The 17,013-nt window shown below is 46.6% G+C and overlaps 1 protein-coding gene across 6 annotated transcripts in view; it reads right to left on the minus strand.

Moving 5' to 3' along the window:
- Positions 1–17,013, minus strand: part of Cacna1a (calcium voltage-gated channel subunit alpha1 A) — a 265,280-nt gene that overhangs the window by 37,179 nt on the left and 211,088 nt on the right. For all 6 annotated transcript variants that reach the window (XM_050120775.1, XM_050120772.1, XM_050120774.1 and 3 more), the window contains 2 exons: positions 6,610–6,774; positions 4,701–4,811 (listed from right to left, as the gene is read on the minus strand). In XM_050120775.1, coding sequence (XP_049976732.1) covers positions 4,701–4,811; positions 6,610–6,774 — 276 coding nt within the window. The remainder of the gene's footprint in view (positions 1–4,700; positions 4,812–6,609; positions 6,775–17,013) is intronic.

A 17,013-nucleotide genomic window follows, 5' to 3' on the forward strand; every position in this document is an offset into this window, starting at 1 on the left:
TGCCTGGCTTTTAAATGACCTTTAAAAGGTGAATTATCATGTGTGTATGTAGGTGTTGACTCCCTGGAGTTGGAATTACGGCAGTTGTGTGTGGGGCTTCCTGTGGTGCTCAGGATCAAATGCAGGCCGCCATGCTTGCAGTTTATAGACGACACTCATTTCCCTGGCTCTGACTAACTCCATGCCAGCTGACTATTCCAGGTGGTGGCAAAATGCCTCCCTGATGCGTGAAACAGAAGCCTCTGTTGATAGCAGCCTCGCATTTGGGGCATGTGTGTTCCTTTGACCACTCCTGACTGACCCATGTTCCAACTGTGTACTGGCTCAAGAGGGGCATTACAGGCTGAACTCTTATTCGGTGTTCTTTGGTGACAGTCAGAGCCTCAAATCTCCAGAGACCTCTGCTCCAACAAAAAACTCCACATGAGCAACTTATCCCTTGACCTTCAGGCTGTCCTTCCTCCTCACTGGGCAGGCTCCAGAGTTCAAGAGCGCAAGGTGCTAGCAGGTGAGTGCTGGGTACCACACTTGCCTGGAGGGCATTCAGGTCCCCGTGGCACTTCTGGTATGTGGACCTACCCTTTCCCTCCTACCATCACGGGCTTTCTTTACTTTCCCATGGTCAGGGCCTGGCAGAAGTTCCTAATTGATAGATAGCCCCTGGGTGTTCAGTACTCCACCTCCCTCCTGAGATCAGTGCAGTCAACTGTGTTCTCTGCTGCCACCTGGAGGCCTCAGGTGGAATGGCCTCAGGCACTCCCCAAGCTTAGCGCTGGCTGCGTCATAAGACACTTTCCACAGGTGGCCGTGGAGTCCCTGTCCTTGACTCTTCTCCTCTCCTGCCCATTTCAGGAGTCACCTCCCAAGTAGGTTCCCTGCATTAAATCCTCACCTCAGACTCGGCTTCTAAAGAAGACTCAGCGAAGACAACGTCTAGGTGTCTGGCCACTGATCTTACTAAGCTCGAGTTCTGTCACCTGAATGTCACATGAGGAATTTCTAGTTTTCTGTAAAAGGCTGTGGAGCCTCAACCCTGGCACTGTGGAAGACTGGCTGAGAAGAAGGCAGCTCCTCTCAGTTGCAGGAGGCCAATGCTCCAGCTCTGGTTTCTCAGAAGTGCCAACCAGTGCAAAGATAAGGAGGGATTGGGAGGTGTCCACTCAGTTGGGAAGGACTTGAACCCATTTTGGGTTAAACTGGGAGCTGACAACTTCCTGTGACCACTGGGGCACATTCTCCATGACTCTCCTGTGTAGCACACCCCACAGGGGCCATGGGACTTCTCGGTTGTGTTATCTGCCTGCAGACACCTAGCAGGGACCCGGCTCAGTGCCCCACTACTCAGGCTGTGCCTAATGGAGCCTTCTGGGAATCCTCATTACAAAATACAAGTTTGAAGCCAGATGTGTTGGTGCATGCCTTTAATTCCAGAACTCTGGCGACACAGGTAGTTTCAGTCCACTCAGGGCTACACAGAGAGACCTTGTCTCAAAAAAGACCAAAACAAAAGAAAACAAACCCTACAAAACTGGGCTGGGCTAGAATGATGCTGCCGCCTGTGCGCTGAGGCAGAGAACTTGAGAGTTTGAGACCAGCCTGGGCTACAGTGTGAATATATAAAAACAACAGTTTTCTAAGTTTTGGGGCTGTTACCCAACAACACGGAACTGCTGGAGGTGGGTCTGGAACACTCCAACTTTAAGACTTTTGCCCATGTGCTGCTGTGTGTGTGTGTACACGTGTATGCACACATGTGAATTTGGGCCACACCTGTGGATGTCAGAGGCCAGACATCAATCAAGGGTGTCTTTGAGACAGGGGTTCTCACTGATCTGGAGCTCGCTAGGCTGTTTGGCTAGTGCACCTCAGGAACTGTTCCCAGAGCTGGGGTGCACCACGAGACGTGTCTGAACTCATGTGGCAAGCACTGCCTGAGTCATCTCCACAGTCCCCAAGAGCTTTATTCTAGCCCTTTCTAGTATCTATAGAGCGCTCCCTCCCCACCAAGCTTCCTGGGTACTCCTTGGATGAACAGCCTAAGACAAGGACTGAGTGCAAATAACTGATTTGGGAAGTGATCCCAAGAAGGGCAGCCTTACCAGGGACTCTGCTGAAGGAGTGACCCCTTCTAATTGTAATCAGGTGACACCCCATGGGGAAGGGGGCAGACTCTGAGGCCAAGTTTTCTGGTGCTAAAGCCCTCAAGCACCTCAGTGAGCTAAGGGAAGGACTCTGCCCTCCCATGTGTAGGCAGTTCACATGTAGTCCAGGTGTTCTTATACCTTTAAGAAGTCCCTCAGCACAAGTATGTGCTACCTAGGGATGGATCCGGTAAGAGTCCCTGAGGGCAGGAGGCTGGGTAATTCACCTGTGCTGCCAGGGTAGGTGGTGTAAACTTAACTAGCGGGGCCTAGTGAAAGGAAGTGAGGAGGCTCCGACTGGGGGAGGGGTGGGTTGTAAACTGAAAGCTCTTCCTTTCCCGCCTTTCCCCCTCCCCTGCTGCTGCTTTTTTTGGTTGTTGTTGTTGTTGTTTTTAAGACAGTGGCTCACTATTTAGCTCTGGCTCTCACTGTGTAGACCAGGCTGATCTCAAATTCAGAGATCCCTCCTGCTTTTGCCCTCAGGGTGCTGGGATTAAGGGTGAGCACCACCTCACTGGCTGTGCACAATAGTTGTCTCCTGTAGTCCAGCTGGCCTTAAACTCCCGATCCTACTGTCTCTCAAGAGCAGTGTGTATCTACCTGAGTTCTGAAACAGTTAACACAAGCTAAATTTCAAGGTATCTGTGAGCCCTCTAAAGCCCTATAAAAATGCTGAATTTTTTTCCTTTTCTTTTTTTTTTTTTAGGCTTTGTCTTGCTATCTATGTGAACCAGGCTGGTTTTGAATGTGTAATCCTCCCGATTCAGCCTTCAGTGCTGAGGTTACAGGTACATGCTACCAGCCGTGGTTTAAAAACACCTAATATTTCTGTGTCAAATGGATGCAATTAGGTATGCATTTGGTAGGGGCAGTGCCAGAGACCTACAGGTAGAGGCTAGGTAGCCAGTGCTATTGGGAGGTGCTAGATTCTCATGGGAGGGAAGTAGGCCACAGGGGCAAGCCAGCTACTGTCCTTTGCTCTTGGCTTCCCGCTGCTGTGAAGTGGACATCCTGCTCTATCACGTGCTCCCACAGTCCCAAAGGCAATAGGGCTAACCTCTGATACTGTGAGCCAAAGATAAACCTTCCCTGCTTAATAAGTTAGATATATCAGGTATTTTGCCGAAGCAATGAGGAACTAACACACAGCTCCTCCCTCACCTGCTATCAATTCCCTTCCGGATCTGAGTGTCTTAGATTAAGACTATGCATCCTTGCTTGATAGCACAAGCCTGTCATCGAAGCCCTTGGGAGGCTGACACACAGGGATTGCAAGTTCAAAGCCAATCTGGGACTCTTGTTTTCATTTATGTGTGTATGCATGCGTGTTCCTATGTATGCACATGTATATACTGTATGCGTGTAGGCCAGGGCACAAACCCAAGAGCAATATTTAGAAATGTTTGTCACCTTTGAGACAATGTCTCCAACTGGTCTGGAGGGTTATCAATTAGGTTAGGGTCAGGACAGGGAGCCGCAGGGTCCTCCACCCTCTCCTTTCCAAGTGCAAGGATCACTGGTACCACACCTAGATTTTTTTTTTGTTTTGTTTTTGTTTTTGTTTTTCGAGACAGGGTTTCTCTGTAGCTTTGGTGCCGATCCCGGAACTAGCTCTTGTAGACCAGGCTGGCCTCGAACTCACAGAGATCCGCCTGCCTCTGCCTCCCGAGTGCTGGGATTAAAGGCGTGCGCCACCACCGCCTGGCCAACCTAGATTTTTAAAATAGGCCTCTAGGGACTGAATATCTCCTGCTTTCACGGCAAGCACTTTATTGACTGGGCCATCTCTCAGCCTGGTAACTCAGTGAAACTCTGTCAGGGAACAGAGACAGCTCAGCAGTTAGGAGCGTTTGCTGCTCTTCTAGAGGACCTGGGTTCAATTACTAGTATCCACATGACAGCTCACAACTGTCGGTAATTCTACTCTCAGGGGACTTGCTGACCTCTTCTGGTTTCCAAGGACACCAAGCCCACTTGTGATACACAAACATACATGAAGGCAAAACACCAATACACATAAATAAAATTAATTAAAAAATCAAGATGAAAGAGAAACGACAGTGAGGTGGTTCCTGAGAACTCCACTCTGGTGTCTGCTCACTGTGGTGTGAGAGCTGCTGGGTTATGCTCAAAACTGTTTTTTCTTTCTTTTCCTGCCTCCCTTCCTTCTTTTCTCTCTTTACTTCTGACACATCTTACTCTGCCCCAGGCTGCCTTGAATTCCAGAGTCTCCTGCCTCAGTCTTCCAAGTACTAGGGTGACAGGTGTGCTCCAGCAGGCCTGTGTGATTACTAGAGATTTGTCCTCTGTGTTTGTGGTTTCCTGACCTCAGTATCCCAGACCAGGGTCATCTGGAGAACAGATGACAGGTACCACTAGCCCCTGGTAAATCTGGATTGGGCATTCCTGGTATTTATTCCTAGGTCAGTACAAAGCTGTGCAGATCGGGCATGGGCCTCCACTGGGGACCAGGTCATGGGGCCCAGTGCACACACCAACCACCCTCCACCCCCTGAGCCCTATGTGTTCCCACCGCCATTACCCGCAGGCCCTACGTACCAAAATCCCAAAAGCCATGACTTTCAGCACACACTCGAGAGAGAAGAGGGAGGTGAAGACAATGTTGAACACTCGAAGGGCGTTCTCATAGGCCACAGAGGCTCCGTAGAACTAGATGAGGAGAGCAGAGAGTCAGTGGCTGCAGGTCCGATCCGAGAGCCCAGAGAGGACAACAGCTCAGCAAAGCCTCAAGCCACGAGACAGGGTCTCACTCTAGTACAGGCTGGCCTTAGAATCATGGTATTGATCCTAGCTCGGCCTCCCAAGTGCTGCAGTGACACGTGAACCGTGAGCCACAGAGCAGTCTTTATTTGTGGTGATTTTTATCTCTGATATGCTGAGTATTTATTTATTTACTAGAAAACATCTCAATGATAATGTAGCCAAACTTTCTTGTCAATTAAAAAGGTTTTTGTAAGGACTTTTGTGTTTGTCTACAGGCAGACATGTTTGTGTCCATGTGTGTGCATTATATGTGTGAACGCCTGCAGTTCAGAAAGTCTACAGGCCCTCTAGAGTTGCAAGCTGCACTGCATAGGAACCAGGAACCAAACTCAGATCCTCATGAAAGGCAGTTAGGACTCAACCACTGAGCCGTCCAGAGCCCTCCATTTTGTATTTATTGTTTGGGGCTAGTAATGGAGTCTCGGGCCTATCTACCACATCCTTCTTTAGTCTTTGTTAGTTTTGTGTATTTTTAACTTTTTTGTTTGTTTGTTTTTTGAGACAGGGTTTCTCTGTGTAGCTCTGGCTGGCCTAGAACTAGCTCTGTAGACCAGGCTGGCCTCAAACTCACAGAGATCTGCCTATTTCTGCCTTCCCAAGTACTGGGATTACAGGCATGTGCCACCACCCTGGCTTATTTTTAAGTTTTTAATTATATGTTATTTGGTTATTATGTATATATGAACACATGCGTGTGTGTGGAGGTCAGAGGACATCTGGTAGGAGTTGGTTCTCTCCTTCCACCCTATGGGTTCTGGGGATCAAACTCAGGTTTGGTGCAAGCGCCTTAATTACTGAGCCATCTTGCCAGCTGTTTATATTTTTATTTTTGTTTTGCTTTTTGGTTTTAGAGACAGGGTTTCTCTGTGTAGCCCCAACTGTCCTGGAACTCTCTCTCTGTAGACCAGGCTGACCTTGAACTCACAGAGATTCACCTGCCTCTGCTTCCCAAGTGCTGCGTCACCACTGCCCAGCATATATATTTTTATTTTTGAGACAGGTTGTACTGAGTTGTCCATGCAGCCCTGTATTCATGAGTGCCCTGTCCCAGCCTCTGACTGTTGGGATGACAGGCATGCGCTACTGTGCTGGCTGAACCTCCTGTTGGCACCACTGCTGTGTTTTGGTAACTTCCAGTGCTCTACTAGTCAAAGAATACAAAACATTTAAAAAGAGAGAGGAGGCCTGGAAGTGTGGCCTCAGTGGTACAGTGATGGCCTGGGATCTCTCAGTGAGGGCTGGGAATATAGCTCAGAGGTAGTGCCCCTCCTAGAATCCCCCAGTGAGTGGCTGGGAGTCTTGAAACTCCAGAAGCCCCTGTCTCTGACCTATTCCCATGTTCCACCAAGCAAACATTTGAGGAGGGTGTCCATTCTTCTCCATGACGCCCCCATTGAGCCCTAGAGAGCCAGGCATCTGACTTACCAAAGACCAGAGACAGGTGGGCATGGTGTGTGCAGCCACAGGGGGACTGAAGCAAGTGAGGGAATGCAAGAGAGCTGCGGAGACCAGCCCCAGACCTAGCCCACAGTTTCTGGGAGGAAGGGAGGAGCTGGCCAGGCAGTGTGGTGGGAACAGTGTGGTGGGCAGAGAGCACAGCAGTGAAGGCTCAGAGGTAGCGGAGTGTGGTCTGGCTGGGATGCTGTGCAAGGGTCTTACATTAGGAGGGTGGGGGCTCACTCACCTTCATCATTAGCACAATGGTGTTGAGAGCGATCATCGCCATGATGGTGTACTCAAAGGGTGGGGACACCACGAACTGCCACATTCGATACTGGAAGCTCTGCTTGTTCTGGGGCATGTGCCTAGTCAGTGGCTTGGCACTGATGGCAAAGTCGATGCAGGCCCTCTGTGGGAGATGCCATTGCATGAGAAGGGCCAACGCAGGGAGGCCAGCTGCTTACAACCTCCGTTGCAGCTGCCCATATCCCTTGTTCTGCTGGCACCAGCTGGGCTCCCTGCAGTCCATGCAGGCTCCTCATAAAGCTCCTCATAAAAACTGAGTTCTGTTGCCTATGGCAACTTGGGGAGTCACCACGCTGCTGCCCTGTTTCTCTCCTGGAATCTCCCTGGCAAGACATTATCTACAGCACCAGTTTGTGAATGAGGAAAACCAGCTCCAGAGGCTGGGCTTGAGGCGCAGCAGAGAAAAGCACTGACTTTGAGTGACATAGAGCAGTGCCTGCCCTTGGGTCTCTCCCTACCCCCACTTCCTCATACCTATCTCCCTCTCTCCAGGACTTCATGTAGCCCAGCCTGGTTCCAAGCTGCCAAAGTCAGCAAGATGACCTCCTATGGTGCTACGGATTGGAGTCCAGGGCTTCCAGGACTCTACCGCCTGGGCTTCATTCTGACCACCTGTCTCTCCTTTGGGGACAAAGTCTCACTCTGTAGTCAGTCACTTCAAAATAGTGGTCCCCTTGCTCCACCTTCTGAGTACTGGGCTAACAGGTCTGCCACCATGGCTAGCTAAACTATTCTTTATGAGTCCCTTTCTTCTTGTGTGAGGGAGGCTGTGGGACACACAAGAGGACAGGATTGTCTGGGGCTGTGGAGGCAGAGGAGCTGTCTACACAACCACAAAGGCCGCATAGCGTGCAGCCAGGAGGGACTGGCCAGAAAGAGTCATGAGGAATTTGGTTGTTACCAGTTGAGATCTCCATGGGCATCAGGTACTAGAGAACAATACAGAGGGACAGACTTTACTGGAGGAGTTGGGTATGTGACAGGCAGTGCTCCATGTCTAGTTCAGTGGGTCAGATAGGACTGTGTTCACGGGAGAGTTAAGAAAAAGGCTGATCCATCAAGGACCTCCAGGCTGTCATGGGACTTCGTGGTTTTAGCCATCTTTAGGAGGTAGGAGAGGCTCTGGAATATGTATCTTAATGACTCACAGGAGCATGTAAATCTGGTTTGCAAAGTACCAAAGCAATTGAAAAAAGGCAAGGCAGACAAAAGGGCCTGGCCTATCCCCTGATGACAGATTTGGGAAGACATGTATTGGGATTGAATTCTGAAGGAAAAGGAAAGAAGCCGAATCCGGTGCTTGACACCCTGAGCAACAGTTCACTGAAGAAGGAAGGCGTGACTGCCTGGACAGTGTGCAGGGCAGGTGGGAAAGACTAACTTCTTACCATGTTCTAAATAAAAGATGGTTCAAGATATACAAAGGCAAGTTACTAAGGTGTGTGCAAGTTATAAAGGTCCAAGAACAAAAGCAAGTTATCAGATTTCTCTCATTATGTCGTCATTCATGTCTTAACATTATCAATAAAATGCTGAGGAGCTATTAATCTAATTCTGGCAGAATACTACCACTACTGCAAGAGAAAGATTTTAAATTCTCTTTGGTCATTTTCTAAGGATACTTATCATTGTACAAAAACATCTGTCACAGTCATTCTGGCATAAATATATTGCTGTTTATACAATGTATGTGTCTAAAACTTATGTTTTACAAACTTAAAGAATTCTTGTGAGTTCCAGGGAGCCGAACTGAAAGACTCACTTTAAACAGGTCAGACACACCCCTCTCAATTCCCTGGTCCTGACACCCTCCTCCTCAACTACCAGGACCTAAGGAACTTTTTTTTCTTCCTAAACTTATCCTTGTCCTCTGCTCTGCCAACACCTCACCAGGTCCAAGAGACATTGGACAGTTCCACACCACAAATCCTGGACAGGAGTGAAGCAACCAGCTACCCCATGACCGGAATCCCAGCTTTCTCAGGTCCCCCAAAACTCTGATGCCCACAAATAAACAGGAAGCAGTCTTGAGAACTCGTGCCCTCATGCCTAACTCCTTGCCTTTTTATTGTAAGAGAAAGATGGGAATGTTGTAATAGCAAATCTGCTGGTCTGCCCTGTTATCTGGGTACCCTGTCCCTTTAAGAGACAAGCCCCACCCACCCCCAATTCCCCCCCCCCCATATCTCTGTCCTTCTTCTAAAGAGGTTGTCTCTGCCTCTCCCTTCCCTTTCTCTTTCCTTTCTTTGTTCCCCTATCTCTCTTTCCCCCTTTCTCTCTCCCCTCCATACCCCCTACACTTATACCCTTTCCAGTACCCACTAAATAAACTCTATACCCAAGCTCTTTCTCGCATGGTGTATCTGTCTGTCTCCACCTGCCAGGGGACCTGCTAGGGTTGTGCCACCAGAATCATAACACTCACCAATGTTTCCTGTTAGTGTTCCCTTAGCTGCTGAATCTCAGGAACAATGGGCACTTGCTTGGAATCGATGGCGGTGGATGGTCAGAGATCCTAGACAGTCTCACAGCAAGGTCTCATATAATGCTAACCCCAGAGTGTCCCACAGACCTGGGAAAGCACCTGGGTGGGAAAGGCATTCCCAGGGGCCATAACCTTGCAGAGTGAGAATCTGAGTGACAGGGGTGAGCTTCCTCCCAGTGAGTTGTTGGTCAGGGCGTTCTCTGAGCCCCACAGACCGTAAAGACCAGCGTTACTGCTCTTGGTTGCATGTCAGAAATAGTAAGAGCCTGCTGTTGAAGACACTGCATGTTGTGGTAACAAGGCTGGGGACGATTGCAGTCCCTCTCACCACTGCCGCCTATTTTTGTGTAGTGCTGGAAGAGCGATGGAGATTGCTGAGGAGGTTTGTCACCAATGGTCCCGTTCAGCTGTAGACCCCACATGCTATAGTACTACCATACTAGACAAGATGTACTCCTTGGTACAATAACAGTACAATAGTTATGGATGCTAACAGCTGCTATCTGATTGGATTTAAGGCTTGCTCTGTAGGAAAGGATGCCATCCGGTCTGCAAGCCAGGACAAAATGTGTAGCTGCTGAAGTCACAAGCCCCAGTGGAGAGTCCACTGCATTCTTTCAATAAACAGAAGTGATATGTCTGTCATACTGTCGTCTAAACATTTGTGGTCCACACCTACAGATCTGCTGTTGTCAGTTTGGGTTGTGAAGGGATGTGGTGTGAGAAGTCCTTCTGTATATGTGTTTTTTCATTGGTTAATGAATAAAGAAACTGCTTTCGGCCAATGGCTTATATATATATAGCCAGGCTGGAAAAGATATATAGAGAGTAGGCGGAGTCAGGGAGAAGCCATGCAGCTGCCAGAGGAGAAAGGCATGAGCCACTAGTCATAACCTTGCTGGTAGGTCATAAGCCTCATAGCAAAATGTTAAAGAATAGAAATGGGTTAATTTAAGACATAAGAGAGAGCCAATAAAAAGCTAGAGCTAATAGGCCAAGCAGTGATTTAATTAATACAATTTCTGAGTGATTATTTTGGGTCTGAGCTGCCGGGAGCAAACAAAGCCTATGCCAACAGGGATAGATGCCTGCCTTCCTTCCTTCCTTCCTTCCTTCCTTCCTTCCTTCCTTCCTTCCTTCCTTCCTTCCGCAACACGTGGTGGTTATTGCAGAGACTCACAACTGGTCAAGTTTCAGAGAATAAGTGGCTTTTGGGGGCAAAATGTTTCAATGCTCAGCTATAAGTGGAGGAAAATTGTTATCTATATCACCAGACCAAGGCTCAGCGAACACTGGTGAAGAGGAGGCAGAAAATATGTAACAGCCAGAGTTATGTGTAGCTCTTTCTTAGGAAAACCCTTTCTCTAAGCAAGGAAGAAGGCTCACCAGGCTCAGGCAGTACAGGAAGTCCACATGACTAAGGAAGCTCAAAGAGCTGTATCTGGCAGCCCCTCCACAATGCTATATATGTATAAAGAAGTGTTGGAGAAGAGACTTTTCCACTGAGCTGCCTGCAGTTGTGTAGGGAGTTCCAAGAATGGATACAGTTCTCACGAGTTGTCACCTATGCTGATGTGGGCTTTTTGGTGATGTAGTTGTCTCTGAATCAACTATGTTTCTCTAAGTGACCCCAATAAACTCACAGGTTCACACAGCTAGGCCTGGTTGGCACTGTCTCTTTGATTGTCTTTGTGCACCATCTGGGAGTAAACAGACAGTTGCTCAGATGTCCTTAGAGAAATCATGTTCCTCTGGAGGAACCAAGGGCTAGACCATGGCACGCTATCCTTTGCTCTCAAGTGTCTTGAAAAAAGGTTGTGTGCTAGCCTGGCCAACAAGAATAAAGGAGGCATGGGCAGGACCACTGAATAGGACATGCAGCATGAGCAAGAAATCAGTTCCTTCATGGACCCGTGGGGTTGCTTGTTATTGTAGCACAACCGCAAAGAGGATGACTGATTTAACCTCTCTGTATCTGATGTGTGTATGAGTCCTCCCACCCAGAAACTCAAAGGAGAGCTATCTTGCAGATTGTTCCCTGCTTGAGAACATTTGCTGTTGTTCTTTCCCCATTTTTTTCCACAAGTAGGTTTTGTTAGATCTCAAACCTGGGACAAAGGGCCATCTGAGGTATCCATTAACATATCAAAGTGGACCCACCATCCTTTAGTCTCTACCTGTTATAGGATATGGTTGGCATACCCTGGCCTCTATCCTAAGCTCTCCAGTCCAGGGGCTGGGCTGCCATTCCCCCAGCTGCTCTTCCCTATATAATCCAGCCATCTTGGTTACCTAGACTTTTGGTCTACCCTATACTCTCCTGGCCAGTCTCTCAGCTCAGGCTACCCATCTTGGTTAGTGGCCTCTCCCCTCTGCCCTCTCCTCATGTGGCCAGGCTCAGGGTCATGTTCACTCTGGACTTGCAGCTGTCCCTGCCTCTGGCTATGCTCTCCCTTTTATCTACAACAAATCTTCTTCTCTGTCACACCTGGAAGCAGTCATGTCCTTCCTTTCTTATTTCTTTTCATCCATCTGGCACCAAAAGCTGGGACTGACATAACTGATCCCTTCCAAGGAACTCTGCTGCTCTGACTCTCCTAAGGTTTGAACAGATCATTTGTTTCTGCCCCCTCCTGTCATCCATCAAACTGGACCCCAAATTATAGGGTCTGCCTTCTCACTACTTCTCCTCCCACCCCCACATCCCTCTCCTTGTCTATGCCATAACTCTATCCCCAACTCCTAGAGCCTTCTACATCCTCCCAAGGTACCCACTGGGTGCTCCCTTCATCTCTCAGCTCTGGCCTGCGACACCCACCTGAGTCTCCCTCCCTCCCCTGCCCTCTCCTCTCTACAGGATCAGTGTCACTGCAGACTGTCTGCTTCTCCACTGTCACCACAAAAGCCACACCTGTGTGGCTTTGCCCCACTGGGCTCAATCACAAGGACAAGCAACATCTTTCCTCTGTGATTTGGAACATTTTTCTCTGAAAAGTTTCCTATTCTGCTTGGGGACACCCTGGACAGAAATTTTTGTCACAACATTCCATCCAGCTCAGCTCAGCTAGCTTTCCCTCGCCTCCCCCGGGAGCTGCTGTGCTGTCCCACTATGCCATCTCTCTGCCTGCCACCCTGCCTACGGATGGCCTGGGACCCCTCCCTTTCCTCCACCACTTCTCTACACTTTTTTTGGTCTATAATGCTTTGCAACCCTGTTCCCTCTCAGCTCCTTCCCACAGCTTCCTTAAGCCAGTCCAGGCCTGTGTGACCTGTTCTCTCATCTCTCAGATCCTGCCTATAATCCCAGAGCTTCTGCTCTCAGCTCCCTGCTAAAGGTTCCTTTTCCCACTCAGAGCTGCCTGCTTTGTCTCTTCCTTAGGCCCTGTCAGGATGCCCCCTGCTCAGGCGGAACTCCTCCCACAACTTCTCTAAGCCCACGCCCTCTGGAGCTTACAGAAATCCCCTCTCTCTTCCTCCACAGACTCACATTTTATTACTACAGCTTTTGCTACAGATTAATGGCCAAAAATTTGATTCTCAAATTCTCACAACTTGTAACTCCTGCCACAGAACAAACAGATGGTCCCTCAATCTCATGTGTGTTAACTCTCCCTGCTAGACACTTCCGAGTCCCTTACCTCTAAGGCTCTACTCCCCACTCCTAAAAATCTTTTATCTCTAATATGCCTCCACGCTCTGTTCTGAAAACATCTCTGAAGACCACGCTGTAAACTATCTCAGGAGTTGAGTTCTAAGTTCATTGGGTATGGTTAAAAAGTTGTGTAAAATTTGTAACAAAGAAATCAGTTTAAAACTTGTACTGAAGGGCTGGAGAGATGGCTCAGAGGTTAAGAGCATTGCCCGCTCTTCCAAAGGTCCTGAGTTCAATTCCCAGCAACCACATGGTGGCTCACAACCATCTGTAATGGGGTCTGGTGCCCTCTTCTGGCCATCAGGCATACACACAGACAGAATATTGTATACATAATAAATAAATAAATATTAAAAAAAAAAACTTGTACTGAAGCCGGGCGGTGGTGGTGCACGACTTTAATCCCAGCACTTGGGAGGCAGAGGCAGGCGGATCTCTGTGAGTTCGAGACCAGCCTGATCTACAAGAGCTAGTTCCAGGACAGGCTCCAAAACCACCGAGAAACCCTGTCTCAATTAAAAAAAAAAAAAGAAAAGAAAAAAAACCTTCAGGATATAAAACTTGTACTGAATCATCAGACAGTGGAGGCACACATCTCTAACCCCAGCACTCGGGAGGCAGAGGCAGGTGGGCGACAGAGCCAGTTCCAGGACTGGCTCCAAAGCTACACAGAGCAATTCTGTCTTGAAAAACAAAACAAAACAAAAAACTTGTAACAAAAGGTTGAGTCTTAATTTGCTATATTCGACTCTTATTTAAATTCAAGTCTTATTTAGAAAATAGATCTATTCACGGTATATGTAACTTAAATTCAATTCATGTTTAAAAATGATCTACAAAAGATGGCATTTTAAGTAACAGCCCCATGGCTGGCAGTCGTCTTACTGAACTTAAAGGGTATGTGCCATGAACTTTACCTCACTGTCTTAAGACGGCCACGTGGTATAAACCAAGCAAGGCAGCACCTATAAAATTCCTTAGTCCTACTGCTTATTATTATATTTCTTTTTAGACTCAGGAAACACAATAGGCCTAAAATATTTTGGTATGGATTATGATGATAAAACTTTAAGGTTATAAAGGTCTACTCAGATTAACAAAAGCTGATTTAGAGATTTACACCTAACTACTACTTATGGCTTTGCTAACTGTTCAACCCCAGGCTTCTAGAAAATTTAGATAAGTAACAATATATGTTTGATAAATAAGCTATATTTGATAAGGTTTATAAATTCCTAAGGTCTACTCAAGGTTACAGTAACATTTGTCTAGTGTGGTGATACTCTAGCAAATAAAGCTTGCCTGAAGATCAGAGGGCTGAGGTACTCATTAGTTAACCACAGAGGTCTGAAAGTCTGTATAGATAGACAGAAAGTGATATGGCTGGGCGGAGAGAGGAATATAAGGTGGGAGGAGTCAGGCACTCGGCCCCTTTTTTGGCTGAGGAGTTAGCAAGGTAAGAACTGGCTGTGGCTTGCTCCTTTGTCTCTCTGATCTTTCAGCATTTGCCCCAGTATCTGACTCTGGGTTTTAATTATTAAGACCAACTAGAACTCATGCAGCAATTGGTGCCTAACATTAAGGCTGTGTGCCCAGGGCTTTGCAGCCAGTGGGAGCTGCACATGGAGGCTCCCACTGGGGTCACTGCCCCCGCTGGCTAGATTTTCATTTCTTTTCCCCACAAGCCTCTGAGCAAGGTTGGGATTTTCCTGTTACAGCCTCTCTACAACCGTCTCCAGCTGCCACCCAAACTCCAGAAGCACCTGGGCTCCAAAGGCCACAGAACTTCCCTGACCTTGAACGACTGGCTCTGCCTGCAGGCAGCTCCTGCCACATGTGCTTCTTCTGCACAATCTTGTGTGCATTTTCCAGACAGCTGGCTCCCTCTTGCTTCCTTAGAATCCCTCTCCTCGGGCTGCCACTCTCAGCTCACGGCTACACACTAACAGCTGCAGCTGCCCTCAGCCAGACTGTGACCACCTGTGCTCTCCCCCAGATGTGCTACACCTCACAGGTCACCGTCATTGTCAGCGGGTTTGGAGAGACGACTGGGAATTCTTAAAGAGAGGAATTAGTTAAAAGAGAAAAAAATGGGAAACACTATTCCAATGGAGGGAGGGAATTAGGTCCCTGTATGATAATATGCTGAACGGTCTGAAAATGAAACAATTTACATGAGAGGATAAATAATTTAGGTGAGATTTATGTAATGTCAATTATAAACATTATCAGTTTTATTGATTTATTAGGAGGTGATGTGGGATTCCCCTCTGTATGCTGTGAATACCATTGGTTAATAAAGAAATTGTCTTGAGCCCGTGACAGGGTAGAATAGAATAGAGCTAGGCAGGGAAAACTAAACTGAATGCTGGGAGAAAGGAGGCAGAATCAGAGATAAGTCGTGGAGTCACTGCCCACTGCCAGAGACAGACGTGCTGAAACTTTGCTGGTAGGCCACGACCTTGTTGTGATGCACAGATTAATGGAGATGGGTTAAACTAAGATGTAAGAGTTAGCAAATAAGAAGCTAGAGCTAATGGGCCAAACCATTTAAATAATATGGTTTCTGTGTGATTATTTTGGGAGTCTGGGCAGCTGGAAAATGAACAAGCGGCCTCCTTACAACAGGTATGCCTGTACAAATTAAGACTGACAATGCTCCAGCATATGTCTCTGGCAAATGAAACAGTTTTTTGCTTATTACAATATAAAGCTTATTACAGGTATACCATATTCCTATAGGGAAGCAGTTATAGAAGATCAAATTGAACTCTAAAGGATATGTTAAATAAACATAAAAAGGTAATAAAGACCCCCAGAAATAAAGATTGTATAATGCTTTAACTTTGAATTTTCTAAATGCTAATGAGAAAGAAACAACAGCTTCGGAGAGACAGTGGATAGTAGAAAATCTATGGAATTAAATCAGCCTGTATACTTTAAAGATGTACTGAACTCAAAATGGAAACCAAGATTTGTGTTACATTGGAGAGGGATTTGCCTTTGTTTCCACAGGAGAAGAAAATTGATAAATGTTCACTTTGAACAAAAGAGATCTCTTAATTAGAAGAGATGATAGTTCATTAACCAGTGTGACCATTCAATCTAAACTATCTTATATGACTAAGAAACGCTTCTCATTTGATCAGATATAACTTCCCAAAAGGGAACCTTCCCAAAGCCAGGGTTGGGGAAGGGTTGTCCTTTTGTCTCTTCAGGAGAATAAACGACCACTGGACAGATGAGACGTCTGAAGAAAAAGGACAAATCATTCAGAAAAAAGCGTACCAAGAAAAAGAGTAAACATTTCCAAGAGGATAAAATTTTATGGCTACAGAGCAGAAGAGGGCACCAGACCCCATTACAGATGATTGTGAGCCACCATGTGGTTTCTGAGAATTGAACTCAAGACCTTTGGAAGAACAGGCAATGCCCTTAACTGCTGAGCCATCTTTCCAGCCTAAGGATGAAATTTCATAAATCTTCCCAAATGTTTGTTTCTGCTGTTCTCTACAGACATATATGCAAATGGTCTTTTTGTAGTCCCAGTCCAGTTTAAAATTAAAGCTGGCTTTGGGGTTGGACTGTGGCTCTCTCCTTCTCTAAACCCAAGCATGCTTTTTTTAAAAATTTATTTATTTATTAAAGATTTCTGTCAAGCATGTTGTTAAAGTAAAATCTAAAATCTCTGTCTCACGTCAGAAGAGCCACCTGATATGAACAGAAGAAAAACCAAAATTAGGGGCTGGAGAGATGGCTCAGAGGTTAAGAGCATTGCCTGCTCTTCCAAAGGTCCTGAGTTCAATTCTCAGCAACCACATGGTGGCTCACAGCCATCTGTAATGAGGTCTGGTGGCCTTCAGAAATACATGCAGAACGAATATTGTATACATAATAAATAAATACTTAAAAATAAAAGATAAACCAAAATTAGGGATTACTCTATTGCCACTAATCTCATAATCCTTTGGTTTTATTTTGACTCTTTGGAACTTTTCCATAAGACATGAATATTATCTCAAAATTTATAAAATTAATATATCTGTATGCATTTAAACATTTTTTTGTCATGATATTAATGGTCATATAGAGTACTAATTCTAGAAAAAGACTCCCTCTAGCTTTCTGTACATGATCTTGGTTTAAGGTTTAATTCCTAGGTAACTAGGAATTAAGTTTTTATACTATGGATGTACATAACAAAT

Source organism: Alexandromys fortis, unplaced genomic scaffold (genome assembly GCF_014885135.2).
Source record: "Alexandromys fortis isolate MF-2015 unplaced genomic scaffold, M_Fortis_MF-2015_v1.1 scaffold_186, whole genome shotgun sequence".
Classification (NCBI taxonomy): Eukaryota; Metazoa; Chordata; class Mammalia; order Rodentia; family Cricetidae; genus Alexandromys; species Alexandromys fortis.